Raw genomic sequence first — 22,194 nt, 5'->3', positions numbered from 1 at the left:
GCTGCAAGACATATACTTACATTATGACAACAAGCTTTTGCTTTTTACTGCACATTGATAATGCACAGTTTAGTTTTTAGTTTTAACTGTACATTATATTATAATAATCTAATTGGAAATATATTGAATACATAAGTTTACACTTGTGAATCTGAAAATGAGCACAAAAAGATGTACTGATTTCAATCAATAAGTACATAGTTTCCTTTTTAGAATTAAATTTGAATTTAAATATTAAAAATAAATCCTATTTAAATCCAAAATCATAAATACACAAAAAGTATCAGAACAACATAAACATTCTAAAACTCTCAAAGCATGATCCATAAATCGGTGAAGAGAAGGACGAAGACGAAGGAATTTTTTTGTTGTTGTTGTTTCTTCAATTTCCTCAAACACCCCAAAATATTTGCAGGTATAGTCCCACCTCATACACACTGTTCCTGGTATTGATCTCATGCAGATGCACTGTCACGTAGACAAAGGCAGATGCATTTGACTTACATGAGAATTCGGAATTTTGAACCTGGTAATGTATTTATTTATTTATTTGTCTGTTTGTTTGTTTGTTTGTTTGTTTGTTAAGCTACTAAAATAAAAAAAATAAAAATAAACTGCTATGAAGTGAAAAAAAAATGCATGAGTGATATCTGGTGATTTCTTCCAGGTTATTATTTTACTAATAATGAATATATTACATCATTATAAAGTCACTATTGCCTGTGTGTTTAATTCTTTACAATAAAAAATATACATGTATTTATATATACAATAGAAATATACATACATTGTCTCAATAACAAATGATAACAAAATGCAATGTCATACTATTCGAATCTTAGAATAGTAACAACATAAAGGAAAGAAAAATATATGTTTGTTTTTTATTAAAGAACAAAAATAGAAACTAGAATTGTAAAGTTAGTCGTGACAAACTTTGATGTTGGTTTTGAGGATGCAAGTATTCGCAAAGGCCGGTGCTTTTTGGAGGCGAGTGGACATAAGGGTCAGTGTTACTTTTGGAGGCAAGTGGACAGAAAGTGGACACGGGCATGTGACGTCATCCGAATACTACTGAGGAAGTTCCCTCATTGTTCTGAGTGTTTTGATATGTCACATGTCCATGTTGTAAAAAGTATTTTGATTTTGCATATTTTGGGGGCGGGGCTGCGGCACAACCGGAAGGCCAGTTGGTACACCAATTTAAACCTTTGTTCAGAGTATCACCCTAAAGGAGCTGGTCGAGTTTGGTGTAGATAGTACGAAAGCTTGCCGAGTTATAAACCTCCAAAGTTTATAATGGGAGTCTATGGGGAAAAAGGCCACTTTGAGACCCGGTACCGGAAGTACTGGTACTCCGATCGCTTAGAAAAGTAATAGCAACAAACTTCAGACCAGCGTCTACAATATATCCGAATTTGGTGCATGTGGCTCGAAAGCTCTAGGCCGCATTAGATTTTACAAATTTTTGTCTACTCTGAAATAGCAAAACAGAATGTTGGCTTCTACAAAGCCAACATAATAAATACCGATTGCGTTGTGCGCAGGCGCGATGAACGTCATTGACACGTGGGTTATTTATTACCCGGAAGTGCGTCGCTGTTGTGGACACGGAGGCTCGGAATCATTAAATAAAGGTAAATACTCGTCTTTGACACGACATACTAATTACTAATAAATAAAGCCCACCGTGAGCCCTGTCTTTTTAGGTAAATATAGTTTTTTACAGGATATTTAGAGTAAAAGTGGTTTTCTGTGGATATTTAGTCATTAATGCAACGGTGCGGATTGGGAACAAAATGTCTACAAGAATATGTGTGTTAAATCTCATGAATAAATCCTTTTATATATATTATATTATATTAAAAACAGATAATGTGCTTTTTTCTGATTTATTAAAGGGTGCGTCCCAAATCGATTTATTCCTAAACTGTGTTCTGCGCTCCAATCCCTCTTATTAACTAGTGCACTTACACTAGAGTCCAATGCCTTCTGCTATTATTAATCTATCTGAGGTCATGTGGTTCAAGATAAACATCTATACATCATTTTTATATACATTTGTTTAATTTTCATTATTTTTAGTAGCTTAAAACAGAAATTTTACATTTGTGTATTGTAACGTTTTTTATTTACTTTTATTATTTTTATTATTTTTTTTGTAAATATGTCCAAGTGAAACTGGACACTTAGGTTTGTGTGTTTTGAATTTTGTACCATAGAATGCTAATGTTAAAAAAAAAAACCTAACCAACCTTCTTGCTATCTTTTATTTTTTTTGCGGCTAGATTAAATAAAAATGCTGAACAGATCAATTAATGTAGCTGAATGCAATGGCTGGTGCTATAATGAAAATAAGTTGACTCTTTTGTTTGCTGTATTTAAACTTGAGGTAATATGAAGCTGGTGGGCTCTTAAATAATTGAACTGTATCAGTGTAAATTCACGTCACCTTAAGCTCAGCTTTCTCAAAATGGTATTTTGAAGCAAACTGTAAAATCTCAAATGAGGTCCTCAAAGATAAGCTGCTGTCCATTACACAAATGTCACCTCGTAGCTTCTTTTTAGCATTAATTCGTGAACCCAAAGGAAACACTGCTAGCTTGTATTTATTCATGAAGTGTGTGTATGTGTATGTGTGTGTGTGTGTGTGTGGCTGTGTGTGGCAGTTCTGCTCGATGAGTAAGCGATGCTAGGTCGAGGATGGGACACGCACTGTGTATCTGCTCTCGCAGTTCCATCACCATCGACAACAAGAAATACTACTTCATCCAGAAACTGGACGAGGGGTAAGACAATAATGCAGCTGTTTCATTTCCTGATTACGTCATGTCTGTTCTTGTGACCCGGCTTTGAAGGAACACTGAAAGGACAGTCTGGATTTTGTTATTTGGATTTTGTGTTTCAAAACAGCTAGCTTAAGCTAACTGTAGCCAAAACGTGAAAACAATAATAAGTTTGTTCAAATGTTAATGTTTTCCCAATTTATAACTTGTTTATAAAAGTGAGGCAACTATATAGCAGCTTTTGATGTCACTGGAAAAACCTCAGTGGTTTTGGTCCAATCATGCCCAAGATTAGAGGATGGTATCATGGTAATGGCATTCACTAAATACCAGGGGTTTCCTTACCACGACGTAAAGTGGGCGTGTTTTCCGGAGGTCTTGGAAAAACGCCCTCTTTAAAAAAACAAACAAAAAAAAACAGCATACTATGAAGGATAAAACAGTCATACAGGTAGATTTATTTTAGAAAACAAATAAACAACCAAAAACTAGGTTTAGGGTTAGATTATCAAATAGGCCACGCCTACCCGATGACGCAATATTTCTATTTATGTTACGCTGTTCTGAAATCCCTGGAAATAAGTGCATCCTGGATAGTAATAACCTATGGCTATGGCTGGTGGAGGGCATTTATCTTTTTTTTTTGCACATCATGCATACTTATAGATCCTGTTTGTATGTTTAAAGTTTCCCATGTGTCTCCTTCAGCGGCTTTAGCTATGTGGATCTGGTAGAAGGAGCTCAGGATGGCCGTTTCTATGCTCTGAAGCGAATCCTGTGTCATGACCGGGAAGGACGAAAGGAGGCACAGACAGAGGTGGAAATGCATCGACTGTTCAACCACCCCAACGTCTTGAGTCTGACAGGCTACGCCTTCGTGGAGCGTGGAGGAAAAAGCGAGGCTTGGCTCCTCCTTCCCTACATCAGTGTATGCCTTCTGCACCCAAAAGTTTACAGCAGTAACTTACTTTATATAGGGACAGTGCTATGGTGCTTTTGAGTTATCCAAATATATTAATAACAGAATTTTATCAGTGAACAAAGCAGCCATAGTATAAAAATTAGGCTAGCATGTGACACGACATCATGATGTTTAATGAAATGTACAATCTAACTGAGAGGTACTGGGATGATGAATCAAAATTACAACTAAAACAAGAAAGAAAAAATATTATTTTAATTATTTTAAAAATAGTTTGTACTTTAATTAGCCTAGATACTCCTAGAATAGTTCGCTGGTTAAACGCAGATCACTCTAAAGAAAGTTTTTTCCATCTAACATGTTTACTTCAGATTGGTTGAGGTTGTACTTGTGTTTTTGTGTTCTCTTGCAGAAAGGAAGCCTGTGGTCCGTCCTGGAGAAGCTGAGGGAAAAGGGGAGCTCCATGTCTGAGAGCCGGATCCTACACATTTTCCATGGCATCTGTGAAGGTCTAAAAGCCATCCATGACAAGGGATATGCACACAGGTACTTTATACTGTTAGCTACAAGGCTAATATATCCAACTAGTCATGAACGACTACTCACCCAACATCTTGTTCTGTAACTATGTGTGATTTAAACTGTAGTCACCTTGCAACTTAAGACGTGATTCAGAAATTGTTTATTTGTTTTGTACGTTTTCTGGATATGGTTCAACTTTTCTAAAGTAATTTCAATTAGACGGTCGTATCATGGAACTGACTGTTTGTTAGCAATTCAGCAGAGATGCTGATTTGCCTCATTTTGTCTTATTCTAGAAGCTTTATAAATTAAGTTAAAGTTTTATGACCCTGAGTTGCTTGCTATCTGGGTAGCTAAATATATTGCAACATTAACATTTCTTATCTATCACAGCCAGAGCAGTTCTGTGTTTTCTGAAAGCAAATTAATAATAATAATAATAATAATAATAATAATAATAATAATAATACTTTATTTAGAAAACACTTTTATAACAGTCAAAAAGTGCTGTAGATCATAAAATACAGATAATAAAATAGTAACAAAATAAAATAACAACAGCAATAATTCAGAATTGGTCAAAAACCAGGGAATAGAAATGCGTTTTCAACTGGTTTTTAAATAAGGAAACAGTGGGTGCCTGTCTGATGACAAATACGGTCTCTTCTAAGCTTCCTCTTTGACCTTTTGGTGTCAAGAAACAATTGATCAGCTGGCCTAAGCGAACAGGCAGGACTGTAGGGGTAAAGCAGTTCTGTAAGGTATGTCAGGGTCTGACAATTTAACATTTAAAAACAAATAAAAACACTTTAAAATGAACCCTATAATACACAGGCAGCCAGTGAAGTGAGACCAAAATTGGTGTTATATGGTCATATTTCCTTTAACCAGTCAAAAGATGTGCAGCAGCATTTTGGACTAATTTAAGGTGAGACCGAGAAGACTGTGTGTTCCAATGTACCACCTAGATCCACAGAAAAAGTCCTATTTGTTAAGTAGGACCTGAAACACTCAAACACAGGGCCACGGACACCCACAAGGTGATCTAGACGAGATATTAAAATGCAGTGGTCAACTGTATCAAAGGCAGCTGTTCGGTCCAGCAGGACAAGGATGACAAAATCACCAGCATCAGATGCAATAAGGATGTCATTAAAAGCCCTTAACAAGGCTGACTTTGTGCTATGCAGTGTTTTAAAGGCAGATTGGAAAATCTCCAGGATGTCATTTTCATCCAGAAATGATTTCCGTTTCAGTGTAAAGACAATACACCTCAGAGAGAAAGGACAGCCTGGAGATCGGTCTGAAGTTAGCTAGTAAAGAGTGGTCTAGACCAGGTTTCTTATTCTACATTTTAAGGTGGAAGTATGTGAATGCTAATCTAGTCCAAATTAGTTAATCAAATATAAATACATGTGTTCTTAAATATGTCAGTAAGTAACATCAATGTAAACATTTCTGAGGACCAATATGAAACCAATTTGTGAAAGCCAATTAATTTGCTTCCAACTAATTGACTCTTGATTAGAGACTTAAAGCCCACAAACGTGCTGCTGGAGGAGAACGACAAGCCAGTGCTGATGGACCTCGGTTCTATGAACAAAGCCCGCATCGAAGTGAAAGGCTCGAGAGAGGCCATGACTGTGCAGGTGGGAGGAGAAATCTTTCGTCCTGCTACGCAATTGCATGGTTGTTTGTGTAAAATACCTCTTTCTCACTTTCATTCTTTGTCTTTTTTTTTTAATCGTTCAGGACTGGGCAGCTCAGAGATGCACCATCTCTTACAGAGCACCTGAGCTTTTCAATGTGGAGAGCCACTGTATCATTGATGAAAAGACTGATATTTGGGTGAGAAACCTATGAAGCATGCTGCTGTAAGGGCTAATGTAGCTAATGAAATAATATGGCTACCAGTTTAGCATGCTAACTGTTCAAGTCTTCTATTTATAAAAGACAATGGAGGATATTCTGCCGTGCCTTTCCACACTCTCCAATCCTAAAATATATATATACAGTTTAATCAGTAATGCAAAACTGGTAGCCATAAGCTTCTATTATCTGTTAGAAACACAAATATCCTGAAATTTCTGGATTGTGCTGAATCATTGTGTGTGTGTGTGTGTGTGTGGGGCGCCAGTCATTAGGGTGTGTACTGTACTGTATGATGATGCTCGAAGGACCGTATGATCTGGTGTTTCAGAAGGGAGACAGCGTTGCTCTTGCTGTCCAAAACCCGGTTGCCATTCCACAATCCTGCAGGTCAGAAATTCTCTCAAGTTAGCTTATGTTAGTTAGCTAGTGTCCTGAGTGAGGGAAAAAATCTTTGTTCATTTCACATAAACAATTTTTTTTCCCAAAATCATGTCATGTTAGCTGGCTAGCCATGTCATGTTAGCTGGCTAGCAAGGTCACCCTGTCATGTTAGCTGGCTAGCAAGGTCACCCTGTCATGTTAGCTGGCTGTTTATTAATTGTAAACAGGTACAAACCTTCTCAGAAACCCTGTCAGATTAGTACATGAATGCTAACTACGGTGCATTAGCAGAGAAGATTTTAATTTCTTCTCTTTTACATTGCAAATAATTTTTTAATCTTGTCATATTAGCTTGTATCAACATTTAAGTAGTATCAACATTTAAGAAAGTTGTTAAGAAAGTATGTTCAGAAATTCTGTCAGTTGAGCTTATTTTAGGTAGTATATTAGCATCTGATAGCATTAACACTGACGACCTCCTGTTATTGGTGACTATTGTGACCACTTTTGAATATCTTAAACCCATGCTACGTAGAATTAGCAGTAAAGATTATAAGTATTTATATAATGACAAATCCTGCCAGGGTGCTTTATGTTGATAGAAGTGAAAATTAACTTTTATTATTTTTATATGTATAAATCCTCCCAGAAATACTGTCATTTTACCAGTGAAGATTTTACGTTTAAGTCCTCTTAGCTAGCTAATGATAGCACTGATGATTATGAACATTTATGGATTAATTAATAAGTGTAAGACATGTTTCCTAGTTAGCAGTGCAAATTAAATCCTATTATTTTTTAGTAGATTAGCAAAAATTAAACAAATAATTTATTTGCTCTGTTTAGCAGAAACACCAATAAGTAAAATTAGATTAGCCGCTATTATGCTAATCAGCCTAATTTAGCACTTTTGGCCCTGTAACAGCTACTCTGAAGGACTGCAGACGCTGTTGAGCTCCGTCATGGTGACGAACCCTCAGGAGCGGCCCAACATTGACTGGGTTCTCGAACGAGTCAGAAACCTCCAGACCTCAGATGGAGGCGTGATCGAAACCGACAGAGTATGACGAATGGAATTTTTATCTTCCACCCAGACTGTCCTTTTACCTTAGAAAACACATTGAGAAGACATATTTAAACACATACACACACAGACATGCTCATCAGTCCTGATGAAAAACATCATTGAAGTGTTATTGATTTTTAGTGTTATGTTAGCATTAAAGCTAATAACTTCTGCCCCTGCTTGAGTGTCCCTGTGGTAACGAAGACGGAGCTTAAGCTACATTTGATCAGCCAGTCACAACATAGACCATGTGACATCACCATTAGACCTTTTTACTCATTTCTTTGACCCAATGTACTGCTTAGCATAAAATATTAGTTTAGCATATTGAGCTATGCAAGCCATCTATTTAAGTTCAACTCAGTGACATTAATGTTATCTCCATCACAGGTATCTAGCTAGTTTTAATTTGGCTTATTATTATTATTATTATTATTATTATTATTATTATATTGCATATTTAAGACAGAGAACCAATGGTGCTAGCAAGATGATTAAAATTAGGCTAGGTATTATATTTTGTGGTTAAGATCGAAAGCTAACTTTAAATTAATTGTTATATACATAATTATATATTGATATTATAGACTAGATAAATAGATTTATGTAGCTAGCTAGTTTTGTTGAGCTAGATTATGTATTATATTATATATTTTGCTAACAAGCTTATTAAAATGGGCTGTTTTTCATATTTCATGACTACGACCACTATTTTATGCTAAACTGTACATCGAGCTATAATTAAGATAAAATATACTTGAATCTTATTAAGGAAATTTCTGTATGTTCTCTTTCTTATTTGTAGAAGTTGAAGTACATGGGTAAACAGTTACTGTGTGTGTTTGTGTGTGTGTGTAAGACAAACCTGACTTGGAATTTTAATATAACCAAGCGCTTAATGAGGCCAGTGGACATTCCACAAAAGGAGTCCAGAACTTTATTTATAGGACATATTGCGTAGGTTTGAACTCGCTGATATTAACTTCCAAACCAGAAAGTTCTGTCCTTTCACCTTTCTCTTGGCCTGTGTTTTAGTCTCGACTTGGTACATGAAAGTTGTGTATTAGTCTTAGCTATAATTAGATAAAGATGTAATTAAAGTCAGTTAGCTATATTTATTCGATACACAAAAATAACCTTATTAAAAAACATTTCACTGCATTTTACTTCCATCAGGTTTGATCCTAAGACATCATTCCATTTCTAGTGTGCGTTGAGCTTTATAATTCTTTAAAGTTTTGAACTATTATGTTTCACTATTATGAATTTAGGGAAGAAATTATTCAAACGGGAAAGGACACAGGAAATAGTAGCTATTAGAAAATGGTTGGTCTGGTTGTTGGTACTTTAAAAAAAAATTCAACCAAAAGAAGGTACTGCTTATTAATTAGGTAGATATTTTCTAAATGGATTTAGTCATGAATTACTTCCAAAGAAAAAACTATTTTGTATTGACCGACCACAGCTCTATTTTGTACCCTCATTTATTACCAAAAGAATATTTACAATTTTGAAGCTAATTTGATTGCAAATGTAACAAACTTCCACGTACCATGTTTTTTCTTGTGTAAAAGTAAGCTACTATTGCATATCAGAGATATATGTTCCATAGAATCTCTTATAAGGACCTTTTTCCATGATTAATTTAAAATCAGATATTTGCTAGTTCATCTGTTCTTCCTGACTGCTGGAGATGTATAATATCCATGATAACATTGCTGTGGAGCTTAGTATCTCAGTAATTTGCGGTGTTTAACTAAATAACGACTTATGCACACTTGGGACCTGTGTTATTTTTTACCTTTTATTGTTTATTTGTTTTTTTAAGCAGCTCTCGAGTCTTGAACCTTTGACACAAGGTCATATTGTATTTTATTTAATTTGTATATATTTCATCACGTGTGTCTCTTGTTTTTTATTTCACAATGATTAAAAATATTTCATGCTTTCACCACTGGCCGTCTTTTTTTTTTTTTTTTAATTGTTGAATATGATCAAGATGAATCAGCACTCAATGTGACCAGCAGAGGGCGCTTTAGCACTTGGGAAATCGTTTATATACTTCAAGCATCTCTATAATGAACTTACCCAAACATACCATTTGCATTTTAAACGTGAAAAATGTTTCATGAACAGTCGTGAAATTTAATTAAATAGTTTCAGTCTCCTATTTAAATATACAACAATTACAAAGAATCAAGTCCTTTTTTCTTGCTTTCATCCTTTCTTGTGGTATATATTTGTGTGTATATTTAAAAATGCTAGATATAAAAGTTGTTCAACCAAGAAAATGGTGGACAGATAAGTAAATAATTGATAGAATGTAACTTAACCGATTAAAAACTACAACTTCTTGTTCTTAAATATGGATTATAATTATTTGTAAATTGCTATGCAGACAAAAACAGCTAATGTTAAAACGTACACACTCCTAGCTAGCTAATGTTTTTACTGGCTACAGATTGATCATGTTCAACAATAAAGTTAGCTTTCTGTTGCTTAGTTGACCTGTAGATGTGATCTATATAACTATCTTGTGTTGTCTCACACACACACACACACACACACACACACACACACACACACACACACACACTTATATTCTCTTTATATACCTATGCATTATAATATCCTTAACGCTCACACACACTTTTCACCCTGTGCATTGAGGGTTAAGGCTTTCTCAGTTATTGTTCATTATGCAGAAGCCGTCTTAATGGTCATCTGTCTTCATTTCCTGCATGTGTGTTGTGCAGTGATGTCATACAACAAGGTAAAGACATGTCAACTTTTCAGGCTGAAACACACCATTTTGCAGCCATTTTGGTAAATAAAAGGTGCAGTGTGTTGATGCTGATTCTAATAAGGTGAAGGATGACAAAGAAAAGTATAACAGATTTTATCAGTATATTCTATCCATTGTTTTGACAATAGACTATACCGAAAGGGAAAAAAAATTAAATTAAAGAAATAAAATTAAATACATGAGGTAGTGTAGAACATTTACATGTACATTTCTATGCTATGCATACTGCTAGCGCTGACAGAGAAAAAGAAAATCTCTGCCTACTCAATACACTTTATTACCTCAAAACTTGTCCCTTTTTTCAGAACGGGTGTAAAATACAGCCTGTAACACTCTGTTTTTTTTACCGCCCCATTAGCTTAAGTGACACGACAAGGCCGAGGCAAAATCTCAAGCAATATGGCCGATTACTTTAAAACATCCCACAATCTTCTCATATTCCAGTAACGATGCCGACATTTCGGCTGATTGATTAAACTACAGGTTGTAAAGACTTCACACCGTCGCCAGATTTATCTGCAGAGAAGCAGGTTTATTAGATTTAACTAAAAGACGAAGCCTTATTTGGGTAAATATGTGAATGATATAGCTACTGTCTGGAAAACATTATTAAGTTTTTTACTTTGTGCTTCAGCATTTAATCACGTTGACTTATTTTTTTTTCATGTGGCTGTGAAATTGCAGGACAAAATTCCAGCAATGTTTCAAGCAAATATTAACGTTTCATCAACATATGGAAAACGTACCAGCTAACATCACATCCAAAGAACAAGACAGTACAAGCAAAAAGAAAAATGACCATAATAATAAGAAGAAACAGAAGAAGATAATGAAGAAAATTTAAAATAATTCTACATAATTCATGCCAAACAAATGTATTTTTACACACTAATATAACACAATTTATCATGTAATGTAAACTGGATTTGCATTCAAGCAGCAAGCAATATGGGCTTTAAAAAAAAAACATAGTGATCCTTTTTTTTACTGTTAGCTAACAAGCTGTGATGTGTGAAGTAGATTTTCCTCCTCAAAACTGCTTCAGATTTAAGATGCGAATATGTCTGTTTGTCAATTGATCTAAAGCAAATACTTGTAATAAGGTACGGAGTGATGCTTTATTTACTGCTCGTGCTGTGACCGGCCATGTTGAGCTCACTATGGCTTAACCTGTGGAAGTTTAGTTAGTGGTTGCTGCTAAATATAATTTCATTCATACGGCGTCTTTTTGAGGTGATTTGCCAACACATCTGAGACAAATAATCTCTTTTCCACATTTACACCAATACCATAGCTAGCTAAATCATTTGCCTTAGTGAGTAGCTAGTTTATACTTGGTGTCCATATTACCCAGTAGCTTAGCAAACACTTTTCCCACAGCATTTTCTAAGCTTGGAAATTGAACAAAGATCATTGAAGAAGTCAGCAAATCTGCTATACAATACACAAGGTAGTTCCCATTTAACTCTTGGCCTTTGACGAGTCATATTTAATGAGTCCCACTTTGCATTTAATCACTATATAAACATGACACCGAGGCCTCCACAACAGATAAGTTATGCTGTGTTTTGTCATGTCCTGAATTATCACCCTCTTACATGGACTAGTCATTTGTCCTGCAGATGAAATGGACTCGGTGACATCACCGTCATCAGGTGCTGACAATCTTTATTTCCCCTTCATTAACTTAATCATCGGATCATCTGTAAAATGCGAAGGAAATTATTCATATTTGAGAGGTGTGCTCGTAAACAACATAAATAACAGGTTTTTATGCATCACCATGCTAATCAGGCTAGGCATTTAATGTACACATCATGAATGAAATGGAGGAAGGAAATGAAAATATCTTCGGTTAAAGGTTTTGATTTTCATCATATTCTCACGTTGTCCTGCTGCATGAAACAATCTTTATTTACCTCAGGAATTGATGCTTAATGTCATTGTACAATGACAGACCAATTTTATCCTTATTATAATAACTATGGCTGAGTTGTACTAATTCTTCCCCAAAATCAATAAATGCTGCTAGCTACCTAACACTTTAGTAATCAGTAGTGCTCTAATTAGCAACATCTATTTAGCAATACCAGAAATCTCTGAATCTAACTTGGTGCCACAGATAATTTTGAATTTTACCTGTGTCTAGGGTTTCAAACTTTTTAAGTAAAATTTGTGGTATTAAAACAATGATCCTTTTTTCAGCTTGAGTCCTACCTTTACATGTAGATATTGGATGATAGTATGCAAGCTAAACCACAAGCTCTAATTTTGCTAACACTAAATCATACTTGTGTATGGCCACATAAATGAGTCCTTACACCATGTTTTGCAAAATGACTCATTTTTTATTCATGTTATTTACAACTTTTGTTTCTTTTGACCTCCAGGTTATTTTACAGTCAATAAACTAGACTTTAACACGTGTAAACAACATCAGGTTGAAAAAGATTTTCAACATGACATTTTGCAAATTGCTGTATCATTTCAATTAATCATAAGTTTGAAATAAACATAGCTAACACTGCTAAATGTTATCTGATCAAATTCTTCAAATGTTCCTTGATTCATTTCAGAGTTTGAATGCTTTCCTAGACCTGCTGCTAACTGTATAAACATTAGCATTAGCACATATTATGTAGCATTTCTACAGGTCTGCTTGAGTAAATTAACATGAAAGCCTAAATCTTTACAGATATAATGGAAATGTACGAAAAATGTAAATTTGTGAATTTTGTTCAGCAAAAAGAAAACACACATAGACTGACATGATGTTTTTACAGCATATTAACAGTTAGCTAGCTGGCTAACAAAAATGAAAATGACAGAGCATCTAGTTCTTAGAGGTAGCTTTTAGTTAGCCTAACCTTAGTTTAGCACCCAACATTGGTATTGCTATTTTAAACTGATCTGATTTACAGAGAAGTTTGTTAGTTCTTGTGTTTTAAAATTTGCTAATGTTTTTTTATTATTATTATTGTTATGTTTTTAGTTATTGTCATGTTTCTGAATTTCTTTTGTAATTTCTGAATTTTGTGATTTTGAATTTTTTTTTTAAATATATAATAATTTTCTGTTTTTCCTTTTGCTGTGGTGTATTTTTCATTCTGGTTTGTGTTTTTAGATTTACCTTGTTGTATTTCTGACTTTGCTTGTGTTTTGATGTTTGTTGTGTTTTCTAATTTGCTGCTGATTTATTTTTGGTATTAATGTGTTTTAAAATTTTGTTGGATTTTTTTTTCTTCTGAATTTGGTGCTGTGTTTTTGGTTTTGTGTTTCTAAATTTGCTGTTTGATGTTTTCTGATTTGCTTCTGTCTTTTTTGGTTTTCCTGTTGCAATTTTGCTTTGTTGATGTGTAAATATATTTGGGGTCACTGTACACCATACACTGATGTAACATTAATATCAGTTCATGAAACGTTCAGTACTTCACTGTTTCACAGTAGTTTTAGCCAGGATGCTAAAAAAAAAAAAAAAAACCCTCCATATTTCTGAGAAAACAGACTCATTTTTGTTTCTGATAAGTTCATTGTCTCCTCCTTATAACCCTACTCTCTTTTTTCTCATTTCTTCCACATCGCCATCCGAGGCATATCGGTTATCAGTGTCCTTCTGTAAAATGTCAGAGTGTTGCATGTCCATGTTGAACTGGTTGTTGCTATCAACCTCTTCTTCTTCCTCTCCTATCACAGATACTGGATTCTCATTATTTGATTTGTGCTCTCGGGCCACTCCCAGTTGATCCTTGGCTTTACGACTTCGTTTCCACTTCATCCTGCGATTTTGAAACCAAATCTTCACCTACACACACACACACACACACACACACACACACACACACACACACACACACACACACACACACACACAGAGAGAATTTAAAGATCTGAGAACTACTCATAGCGTAATTTTTTAGTACTGATATGTGCATATATACTTATATGTACACAAACCTGTGTCTCTGTTAGCATTAGTGATGTGGCGACTTCGAAGCGTTTAGGCCGTGAGAGATATTTGTTGAGCTTAAACTGGTTCTCCAGCTCGAGCAGCTGCTGGCTGGTGAATGCTGTGCGTGGCCTCCGACATTTTCCCATCAACCCCATCTGAGGAGATGCTGCAGACAAACAGATCGATTTATAGATAGTTTTACTACAACATAAACATTACATTATACTGTGTACAGTACTATAATAACATTAAATGCACTACAGTGCTGTTGAATTCTAGATTCTGATTGGTCAGAGAGTGTTCATTAATTCTCTTTAACCTAGCATGTTGTGTTCTTTACGACTGATTTATTACTTTTTATTATGTTGAGCAAAGCTGCAGATGTGTTTAGACACAAATGAAAAGATTCTGAAATGAAAGAAGAAGAAAAGGAATTTCCACATTGTAATTAAATAAAATCACTATTTGTCATGTTGATGTTGGTGATGATGATGATGATGATGATGATGAGGGTTTAGCAAGCACCAAATCAGTAAAACTTAATAACAGATTAAAGGACTGCTGTAATTTAGTTCTAAATAATTCCCATATAATTATTATGTCAAAGATGTCCAGGATCTCTCTCTTTCTCTTTCTCTCACGTGCACACGCGCACACACACACACACACACACACACACACACACACACACACACACACACACACACACACACACACACACACATAAATAAAAATGAAGGCTTTATTCTTTGTTAGCATTATTATTATTCTGCTGTATTGTTGATGTGATTGCTATAAACACCATTAACTTAATTAAACTCTATAAACACACACCCTGTTGTTTACTGCTGAAAAAAAAAGTCTGATTTTAAAAGATTAGAAAAACTTCATTTTATCCACATATTTTTATATGTGGATATAAAAGCTTCTCTGTTAACTAACATATTTCCTGACATATTTAAATTCTACACATAGTTTTCAAAATAGAAATATCTAAAAATATTTACTTGCTTTTATTTCCAGTTTTTTGCTTTAGTTATTAATATTTTTTTAAATTATTATTATTTTTCACAGGGGGCTTAGTGTTTAGCACGTTTGCCTCACACCTCCAGGGTTGGGGGTTCAATTCCCGCCTCCACCTTGTGTATGTGGAGTTTGCATTTTCTCCCCGTGCCTCGGTGGTTTCCTTTGGGTACTCCAGTTTCCTCCCCCGGTCCAAAGACATGCATGGTAGGTTGAGTGTTATGATGTTGATATTGAGCATGTGAGTGAATGAGAGTGTGTGTGTGCCCTGCGATAGGTTGGCACTCCGTCCAGGGTGTATCCTGCCTTGATGCCCGATGACGCCTGAGATAGGCACAGGCTCCCGTGACCCGAGAATAGTTCGGATAAGTTGTAGAAAGTGAATGAATGAATTATTTTTCACTTTTTAAGTTTTCTTGTTTTTTTTCCCTAAAACCTTGATTTAATGGATTTTTTTAAACTTTAATTATAAATATAAATGATTGTGTGTTTTAGTATTAGTTAAATTGTCAAAACTGTCGCTTTGAGTTGAAACGTAATGAGTAAAATGTTGTAGATTCAATTTAAAAAAATAATAATAATTAATAATAATAAGAAGAAAGAAACATGATTAAATTAATGAATAAAATTTATGTCCTGTTGTAAAGTTGTAACTTACCACACAACATCAATCTCTAAAAACATACATAATTTTCAAATAATTATATATATATATATATATATATATATATATATATATATATATATATAAAAATATAGAATAAACAATTTCTAATTTGTAAACATCTACAATATATGTCCACCCACAGGGGTATAAATAATGAGATTAAAAGTTTCAACAAAAAAAATATTAAAATAAATAAAACATAAAAAAAAACATTAAAGTAAATAAAAATTAAATAGAAGTCAAATAAGATCTAATATAATGAACAGGTGAGTGAACAATAAACACACCTGTGTATGGGTGGAGTCGCGGCAGAAGCATGCTCGTGCGGATCCACGGTTCATATGCGGGGCTGATGTGCGGGATTCCGTTGTAGTGAAGCGCGGGCACTGCGGGGAACAGCGGAGCGCTCGAGTACACAAACCGGGAGGGCACGGGGAAAGGACCCGCGCGCGCACCAGGCACCGGGAAAGCACCAGGGGGAGGAGTCTCACACGGCACGCGCTCTCTCAGCAGAGCCTCGATATGGAAGTTCTTGGATTTCTCCATGGAGGCGAAATTTCAAGCGGCAAAAAAGTGCTGCATTAGAAACGCACTAAAATACCGGATTTACGCCTTTTATATGTCACGGAAATAAAAGTTTCTTCACTTCATTTCGTTTATTCCGTTGTATTCCATCTTGTAAACTCCCAAAAAGAAAAGTAACAAAGCAATAATTACAATAATGTTACTAACGATCGCTGAGTTGTAGGTTAACGGAGTGTTTCTGCAGCTCTGCGGCGTTTCACACGTCACCACGTTTCCCTCTGAAGGCGTAAAACACTTCGCCATCCCGCTGTGCGCATCTTATTTACATAACCGCTGTACATAAAGCGCTGATTGGCTTAGAGCAGCAGATAGGTTTCTAATCAACCAATCAAAGCCATGCACCTGGGTGCGCACTTCTGTGTGTTGACTGTATACTGTGTGTGTGCGCAGTGTAGAAAAGGTCTGAGGATGTAGAAAAGACTTGAAGATGTCCCTCTCTCTGTCTCTCTGTCTCTCTTTCTCTCTCTCTCTCACCCTCTCTCTCTCCCCCCCTCCATCTCTCTCTCTCCCCTCTCTCTCTCTCTCTCTCTCTCTCTCTCTCTCTCTCTCTCTCTCTCTCAAATGGTTGTATTTTCTTTTAATTAGCTTAAAAAAGTTGTAAGGGCCTTGCTCAGGGGCCCAGCAGTGGCAGCTTGGCAGACCTGGGGTTTGAACCCACAACCTTCCAATCAGTAGCTACCACATCCCACTTTTTGCTTCCCAGTTAACAAAACCATAATCGTGAATAATCTTACCATCACATGTACAAACTCTTTACCCACTGACATCTGGCCAAAGGATTTTGTGAACTGAAGTGACACATTTTTACATTTTTGCCTAATGTTCATGTTCATTCGGCGATATTACAGTAATCAAGTCGAGTATCAGGCCAGTTCTCTCATTCATTATTTTATTATTTAATAATTTTTTGGAACCTGTACCCTTTTTTCGTCATTTAATTAAAGTGCACAAGCAACATGAGTAAACAAGGCTCTCAGGGTCGATTAAGGAGAGGCAAGATGAAGAAGGTGAGCGCCGCTCCTGGCAGTTACAACTGATTGCATCGATTTCATTGATTTGTAACAGCTTTTGGGCTAATTTCATCTCTCAAAGGTGAACCCATGGTAGCGGGGTGAGAATTGACCCGCTCTCTCCCCTCAAATCTCTCCTTACTACCCTTCAACGGATTTATTTTTTGCATCCATATATTTCTGTTTTTTGCCAAGTGATTAGATAAATGTGCAGCAACAATAAGTCTTATTGGAAGGGTAAGGTGGGAGAATCAATAACGTTTTATATGCCTGCGGGTCGGTAAAGGTGGGCCGTTACAGACTCTCTTAAATGCATCACGAACCTGTTCGAGAAAAAAAAAACGCTGACATGGGCAGGAAAGCTCTCGCACACACAAATACGTCCGACGAGCCATAAAAAAATCATACGAATCGTAAGAGTTGATGGATGAATTTCGTATGAATCTGTCGTGGAGAGTTAATCACGTCTTAACAACCCGAAACTTTGGAATCCTCCAGGTGACTTTGGAAAAGACACAGGAAACCAAAAGTAAAAATTAGACAATATTAAATAATCTGTAAACTGTAGTTAAACCGCTTTCACCAGTTTTGGAGAATTTTGAAACCACGCCAAAAACAAAAAAACGTAAAAAGCCACGTAAAAAGTTTTTGAAATTAACTTTGTAAACGCAAACAACTTTAAAAAACCCTTCTTCATACAAAAAAAACATTTTAAAAAATATCTCCAGCCAAAGTTTTTGAACATATCTTCGTCCAAGTGAACAGCCTTTAAAAACCATCTTAATCTACATGAACAAAGTTTTATAAAAATATCTCCCAATAAACACAAACAGTGTATTCAACAGCATGTTCAATTGGTATTTCTGAAAATCCATCAGTTCTTGCAAATTTTTTAGAAAACACCTACATCCACACAAAAAGAAATTTCAATTAATCTCTGCAAATGTGGACAAGTTTTTTAAAAACATGTTCGTCCACACAGTGAAAATCTCCTTATGAGAATAGTGTTCTTGAAAATATCTCCATCCAATTACCACAAGTTAGAGTGTGCACTAGATGTTTCAATTTATATTAAAAAAAAAAAAACATGTTTGGACTTTAAAATAAATTTAAGTGGTAGCTTAACAGCTATCAGCTAGTTTGTTATTTGTGAAAAAAAATATTTATAATAATAAATAAATAAATTTGCTGCAAGAAAGTTTTCAAAATAAAACTATTACAAAGTGAGCTTGCTAAATTCTGGCTCTTTAAACATTTCTGTGAGGAAGTGATTCTATCTAATTAAAACAACACTCAGTGAAACAGTCTGAAGCTCTCATTAATAGCTAATGGCTAGCAGACATTCCAAACTGTTAGGTATTTTTTTAAGTATTTGTAGACAGTGCTCGATCGATGATCACACAGCAACTAGAGATTTGGTTGTAAACTGCTATTTAAATTTAAAAATAAAACTTTGCTATTCACTAACTGTTTGTAAACAAAACAAAGAAGTGAGAAGAGTTGTGAAAGCAAGCAAACGCTAACTGTATGTGCTCAATTACTGAAGTTAGCGGTCCTTGTTTCAACCTTGTCTTAAGATACTGTAGATCTAATGTATTAGCATCAAGCTAATAACTCTGTTTGCTCATGGTGACAGCGATATTTATCCCCTGGCCTGAAGTGATTGGGTTTAATTTGGTGGATCAAGACTTCATTAGAGCAGATTAGGTGTGAGGATGGATGGGGACAGAAAGTATTAGCTGATTGCGGCAGTCGGTGTGTATATGTGTGTAGAGAGTGTAAGAGATTAAAAGAGAGAGAGAGAGAGAGAGAGAGAGAGAGAGAGAGAGAGAGAGAGAGAGAGAGAGAGAGCAACAAATTGAAAGGAGTTAGAACAATGACAACAATGACAAATCAACTTCCTTGATGAGAGAGCTCAGAGGAGAATTTAAAGAATGATCTGCACTGACAGTAAGACCACATCAGGTTCTCACAGTAGCTTTAGATTCCTGTTTTTTTCTGAAAAGATTAGGTCTCGATATGTTGTCTTCTGCTGTTCTAACTCATCCACCTTAAAATTTGACCTGTTCTTAGTTCTGAGATATTTTTTCTGATCACGTTTTCCTAAGTTAGCCTTCCTGGCAGCTTGAGACTGTTTGATGTGTTAGAAGCAAGAAAAATGGGCAAGAGTAAGATCATGAGCAACTTTGACAGAAGCCAAATTGTGATGGCTGGACAAGTTTGTCAGAAGCTGAATAAAACAGTAGGTCTTGTGGGGTGTTTCAGATATGCAGTGGACATTACCTATCCAAAGTGTTCCAAGGAAGACAACTGGTGAACCAGCGACAGGGACCATGGTGCTCAAGACGCAATGACGTACATGGGGTATGAAGGTTGGCTCAATTTTCTGGGATACCTTGAGTTGTGGCATTCATGTTTTACATATACCACCTACTTAATCATTCCTGTAGATCAAGTATGTCATGGCAACACTATTCCATAATGGCAGTGGCCTTTTTCAGAAGGATAATTCTCTCTAACTCAATGCTAAGAGTTGCCCATTAATGGCTTGAGGAACTAGAGCTTAAGGTGTTGACTTGGTCAACAAATTCTACAGATCTCAGTGTAAGCAAGCATCTGTTGGATGTACTGGACAAACAAGTGTGACCCATGGAAGCACCACCTCACTATTTACAGAACTTAAAGGATCTGCTACTAACATCCTGGTGCCACACACCACAGCACACCTTCAGGTCTTTAAGGTCTTGGAGTGGATGATTCGATGGGTCTGAGCCGCTGTAATAGCACAAGGTGAACTACACAATATTAGGCTTTTATGGTTTTAATGTTATGTTATTTTCTGTGATGAACTGTTAAAATCTGTACATGTATAAACTGTTTACAGGAACAACTGAATTAGATCGAACTTTGAGAGAATAGACTTGATTGTTTATGAAAAATATTGTTTGTGACATCAAACTGTTTAAAAAAAAAACTATTCATAACAACAAACTGTTTATGAGAAGAATTTTCTTATCAGAACAAACTCTTTAATAGGATAAACAATTAACAGAAACAGCTGTTTACAAGAAGAAGGTTTTAAACAGAATATATACTTTACAGGAACTGTTTATGTCAGATCAATTTTAGTTTATTCTGTCTACAACGACAAACGATTTACAAGTACAAAGTGACAGGCAGCTTCTATCAATACTATGCACAATTATTTTATTATACCAGTTAAATCACTATTTAATCACCATTTCCACAGAAATTAGCCCCACGCATGATGACGCATGATTTTTTTATTAAATAAAAAAGACAAATTTCTCATTTTTTCCCCAATAGAGTGGCAATGGACTCACACCTTTGGACCCTGATGAGGTTTGAGTAAACCATAGATGGATTTTAAGTTCGACCGTTGGATGTGTTTGTTGTGCACATGACCGTGATCATTCTCAATCATGCTGGGAACTGATAACGAAGCACACATCAAAGGTGTTCAAAGATACATTACACCGCTGATTGGAGCCATAATGAGTGAACAGCAGGCAATAAACCCCTTTGTGACGGTGGTTTCATTGTACACTTATAATTACATTGCGCAGTCATAAAGACGTTGTTCTGAATGAAAAGTATTAGCAAAGGTTGCCTTTTATGGGAAAAGACTTTAAATGTTCTGGATGGGACTCAGCTTTAATTTAACTAACTAATTTAACAAACAGCACCGATGTCATGCTACTTACTAGAAAGTCAGACATTTTAAGGAATATCTATATATGATATTTTATGATGCTGTTCAGAGTTTGTTTTGCTCTTGTACTTATTTATTTATTTATTTTATTTCCTGTGTGAAAACCTAAAGTCACTGTTTTACTTCTGATAATTAACATTTAAGGCATTTAGCAGACACCGTTATCCAGAGTGACATGCATTTTAAATCAATTTATAACTGGTTTAGACCATACAACGAAATTGTTACTTTATACGTCTCCCCTTCAAAAAGAATAAAAATAAATAATAGAAATGATTATGACAGAGTGTATGACAAAAATAATATGAGAGTGAGAGTGGAAAACAAGACAGAAACATCAAGAACATCAACATTTTCCTCAGATGTCATGACAAAACTTTGAGAAAAGTCTCCTTATGACAGAAATGATCAAGTCCAGTCAAGAAGCTGTTATTGAAATTATGTTTAGCATCAACCGCTAATCCAACTTTTGACAGATTCTTTCATACCCATGAAGTGCTCATGAATACCATCAGAGTAGATTATTTCTTAAATCTACGCTAATACTACATGCTAGCTGTTCTTCTATTGTTCTTAATTTTCAACCAGGGTATGTTTTGTATAAATCTAATCTGTAAAAGCAATAATTACAACAAAATCATTGAAACAATTACACTAGCCAAGATAAAAAAAAAAAAGAAAAGAAAAAGTTTTTAAACACAAAACACTTTTCATATAAAGTTTCTGTCCCAAAGGACAAGACAAATAAAGATAATAGGTGGCACTTAAGAATGAAAGTAATTAGGCCTCATTCAGAATGATAAAAAACGATAGGCTGCATTCATCAGCCGACACACAATGAAAGCCCTTGTGTGAGGATTGTAAACTGTATC

The 22,194-nt window shown here is 35.4% G+C and overlaps 2 protein-coding genes across 3 annotated transcripts; one reads left to right on the top strand and one right to left on the bottom strand.

Moving 5' to 3' along the window:
* The first annotated feature begins 1,433 nt into the window (after positions 1 to 1,433).
* stk16 (serine/threonine kinase 16) lies at positions 1,434 to 9,500 on the top strand. Of its 2 annotated transcripts, none has more exons than XM_027156576.2 (8): positions 1,434 to 1,637; positions 2,670 to 2,789; positions 3,495 to 3,714; positions 4,121 to 4,254; positions 5,759 to 5,879; positions 5,983 to 6,078; positions 6,368 to 6,489; positions 7,409 to 9,500. In XM_027156576.2, exons 2-8 carry the CDS (start codon positions 2,704 to 2,706, stop codon positions 7,548 to 7,550), a joined length of 921 nt encoding a protein of 306 aa, XP_027012377.1. In that variant the 5' UTR covers positions 1,434 to 1,637; positions 2,670 to 2,703; the 3' UTR covers positions 7,551 to 9,500. The 2 variants fall into 2 exon arrangements, with proteins under 2 accessions (XP_027012377.1, XP_047659407.1); XM_047803451.1 differs by lacking the exon at positions 1,434 to 1,637 and adding an exon at positions 1,687 to 1,709.
* A 2,999-nt stretch (positions 9,501 to 12,499) lies between these two features.
* On the bottom strand, positions 12,500 to 16,813 carry mnx2b (motor neuron and pancreas homeobox 2b). Its single transcript, XM_027156491.2, has 3 exons — positions 16,282 to 16,813; positions 14,310 to 14,470; positions 12,500 to 14,157 (listed from the first exon to the last, which is right to left on the bottom strand). Exons 1-3 carry the CDS (start codon positions 16,538 to 16,540, stop codon positions 13,897 to 13,899), a joined length of 681 nt encoding a protein of 226 aa, XP_027012292.1. The 5' UTR covers positions 16,541 to 16,813; the 3' UTR covers positions 12,500 to 13,896.
* Between the last annotated feature and the right edge of the window lie 5,381 nt (positions 16,814 to 22,194).

This window comes from Tachysurus fulvidraco, chromosome 18 (assembly GCF_022655615.1).
Source record: "Tachysurus fulvidraco isolate hzauxx_2018 chromosome 18, HZAU_PFXX_2.0, whole genome shotgun sequence".
Taxonomy (NCBI): Eukaryota; Metazoa; Chordata; class Actinopteri; order Siluriformes; family Bagridae; genus Tachysurus; species Tachysurus fulvidraco.
Note: the sequence above shows the minus strand (reverse complement) of the source record. Positions and strands in the feature narration are given on the sequence as shown.

Bases quoted from the DNA above. Each gene is read 5' to 3' on its own strand.
- stk16 (XM_027156576.2), top strand. From the start codon at position 2,704: ATGGGACACGCACTGTGTATCTGCTCTCGCAGTTCCATCACCATCGAC. The intron at 2,790-3,494 runs GTAAGACAATAA...TGTCTCCTTCAG, and splicing joins ATCCAGAAACTGGACGAGGG to CGGCTTTAGCTATGTGGATC. The intron at 4,255-5,758 runs GTACTTTATACT...ACTCTTGATTAG, and splicing joins GACAAGGGATATGCACACAG to AGACTTAAAGCCCACAAACG.
- mnx2b (XM_027156491.2), bottom strand. From the start codon at position 16,540: ATGGAGAAATCCAAGAACTTCCATATCGAGGCTCTGCTGAGAGAGCGC. The intron at 14,471-16,281 runs GTGTGTTTATTG...GTTTGTCTGCAG, and splicing joins GCGACTCCACCCATACACAG to CATCTCCTCAGATGGGGTTG. The intron at 14,158-14,309 runs GTTTGTGTACAT...GTGTGTGTGTAG, and splicing joins TAATGCTAACAGAGACACAG to GTGAAGATTTGGTTTCAAAA.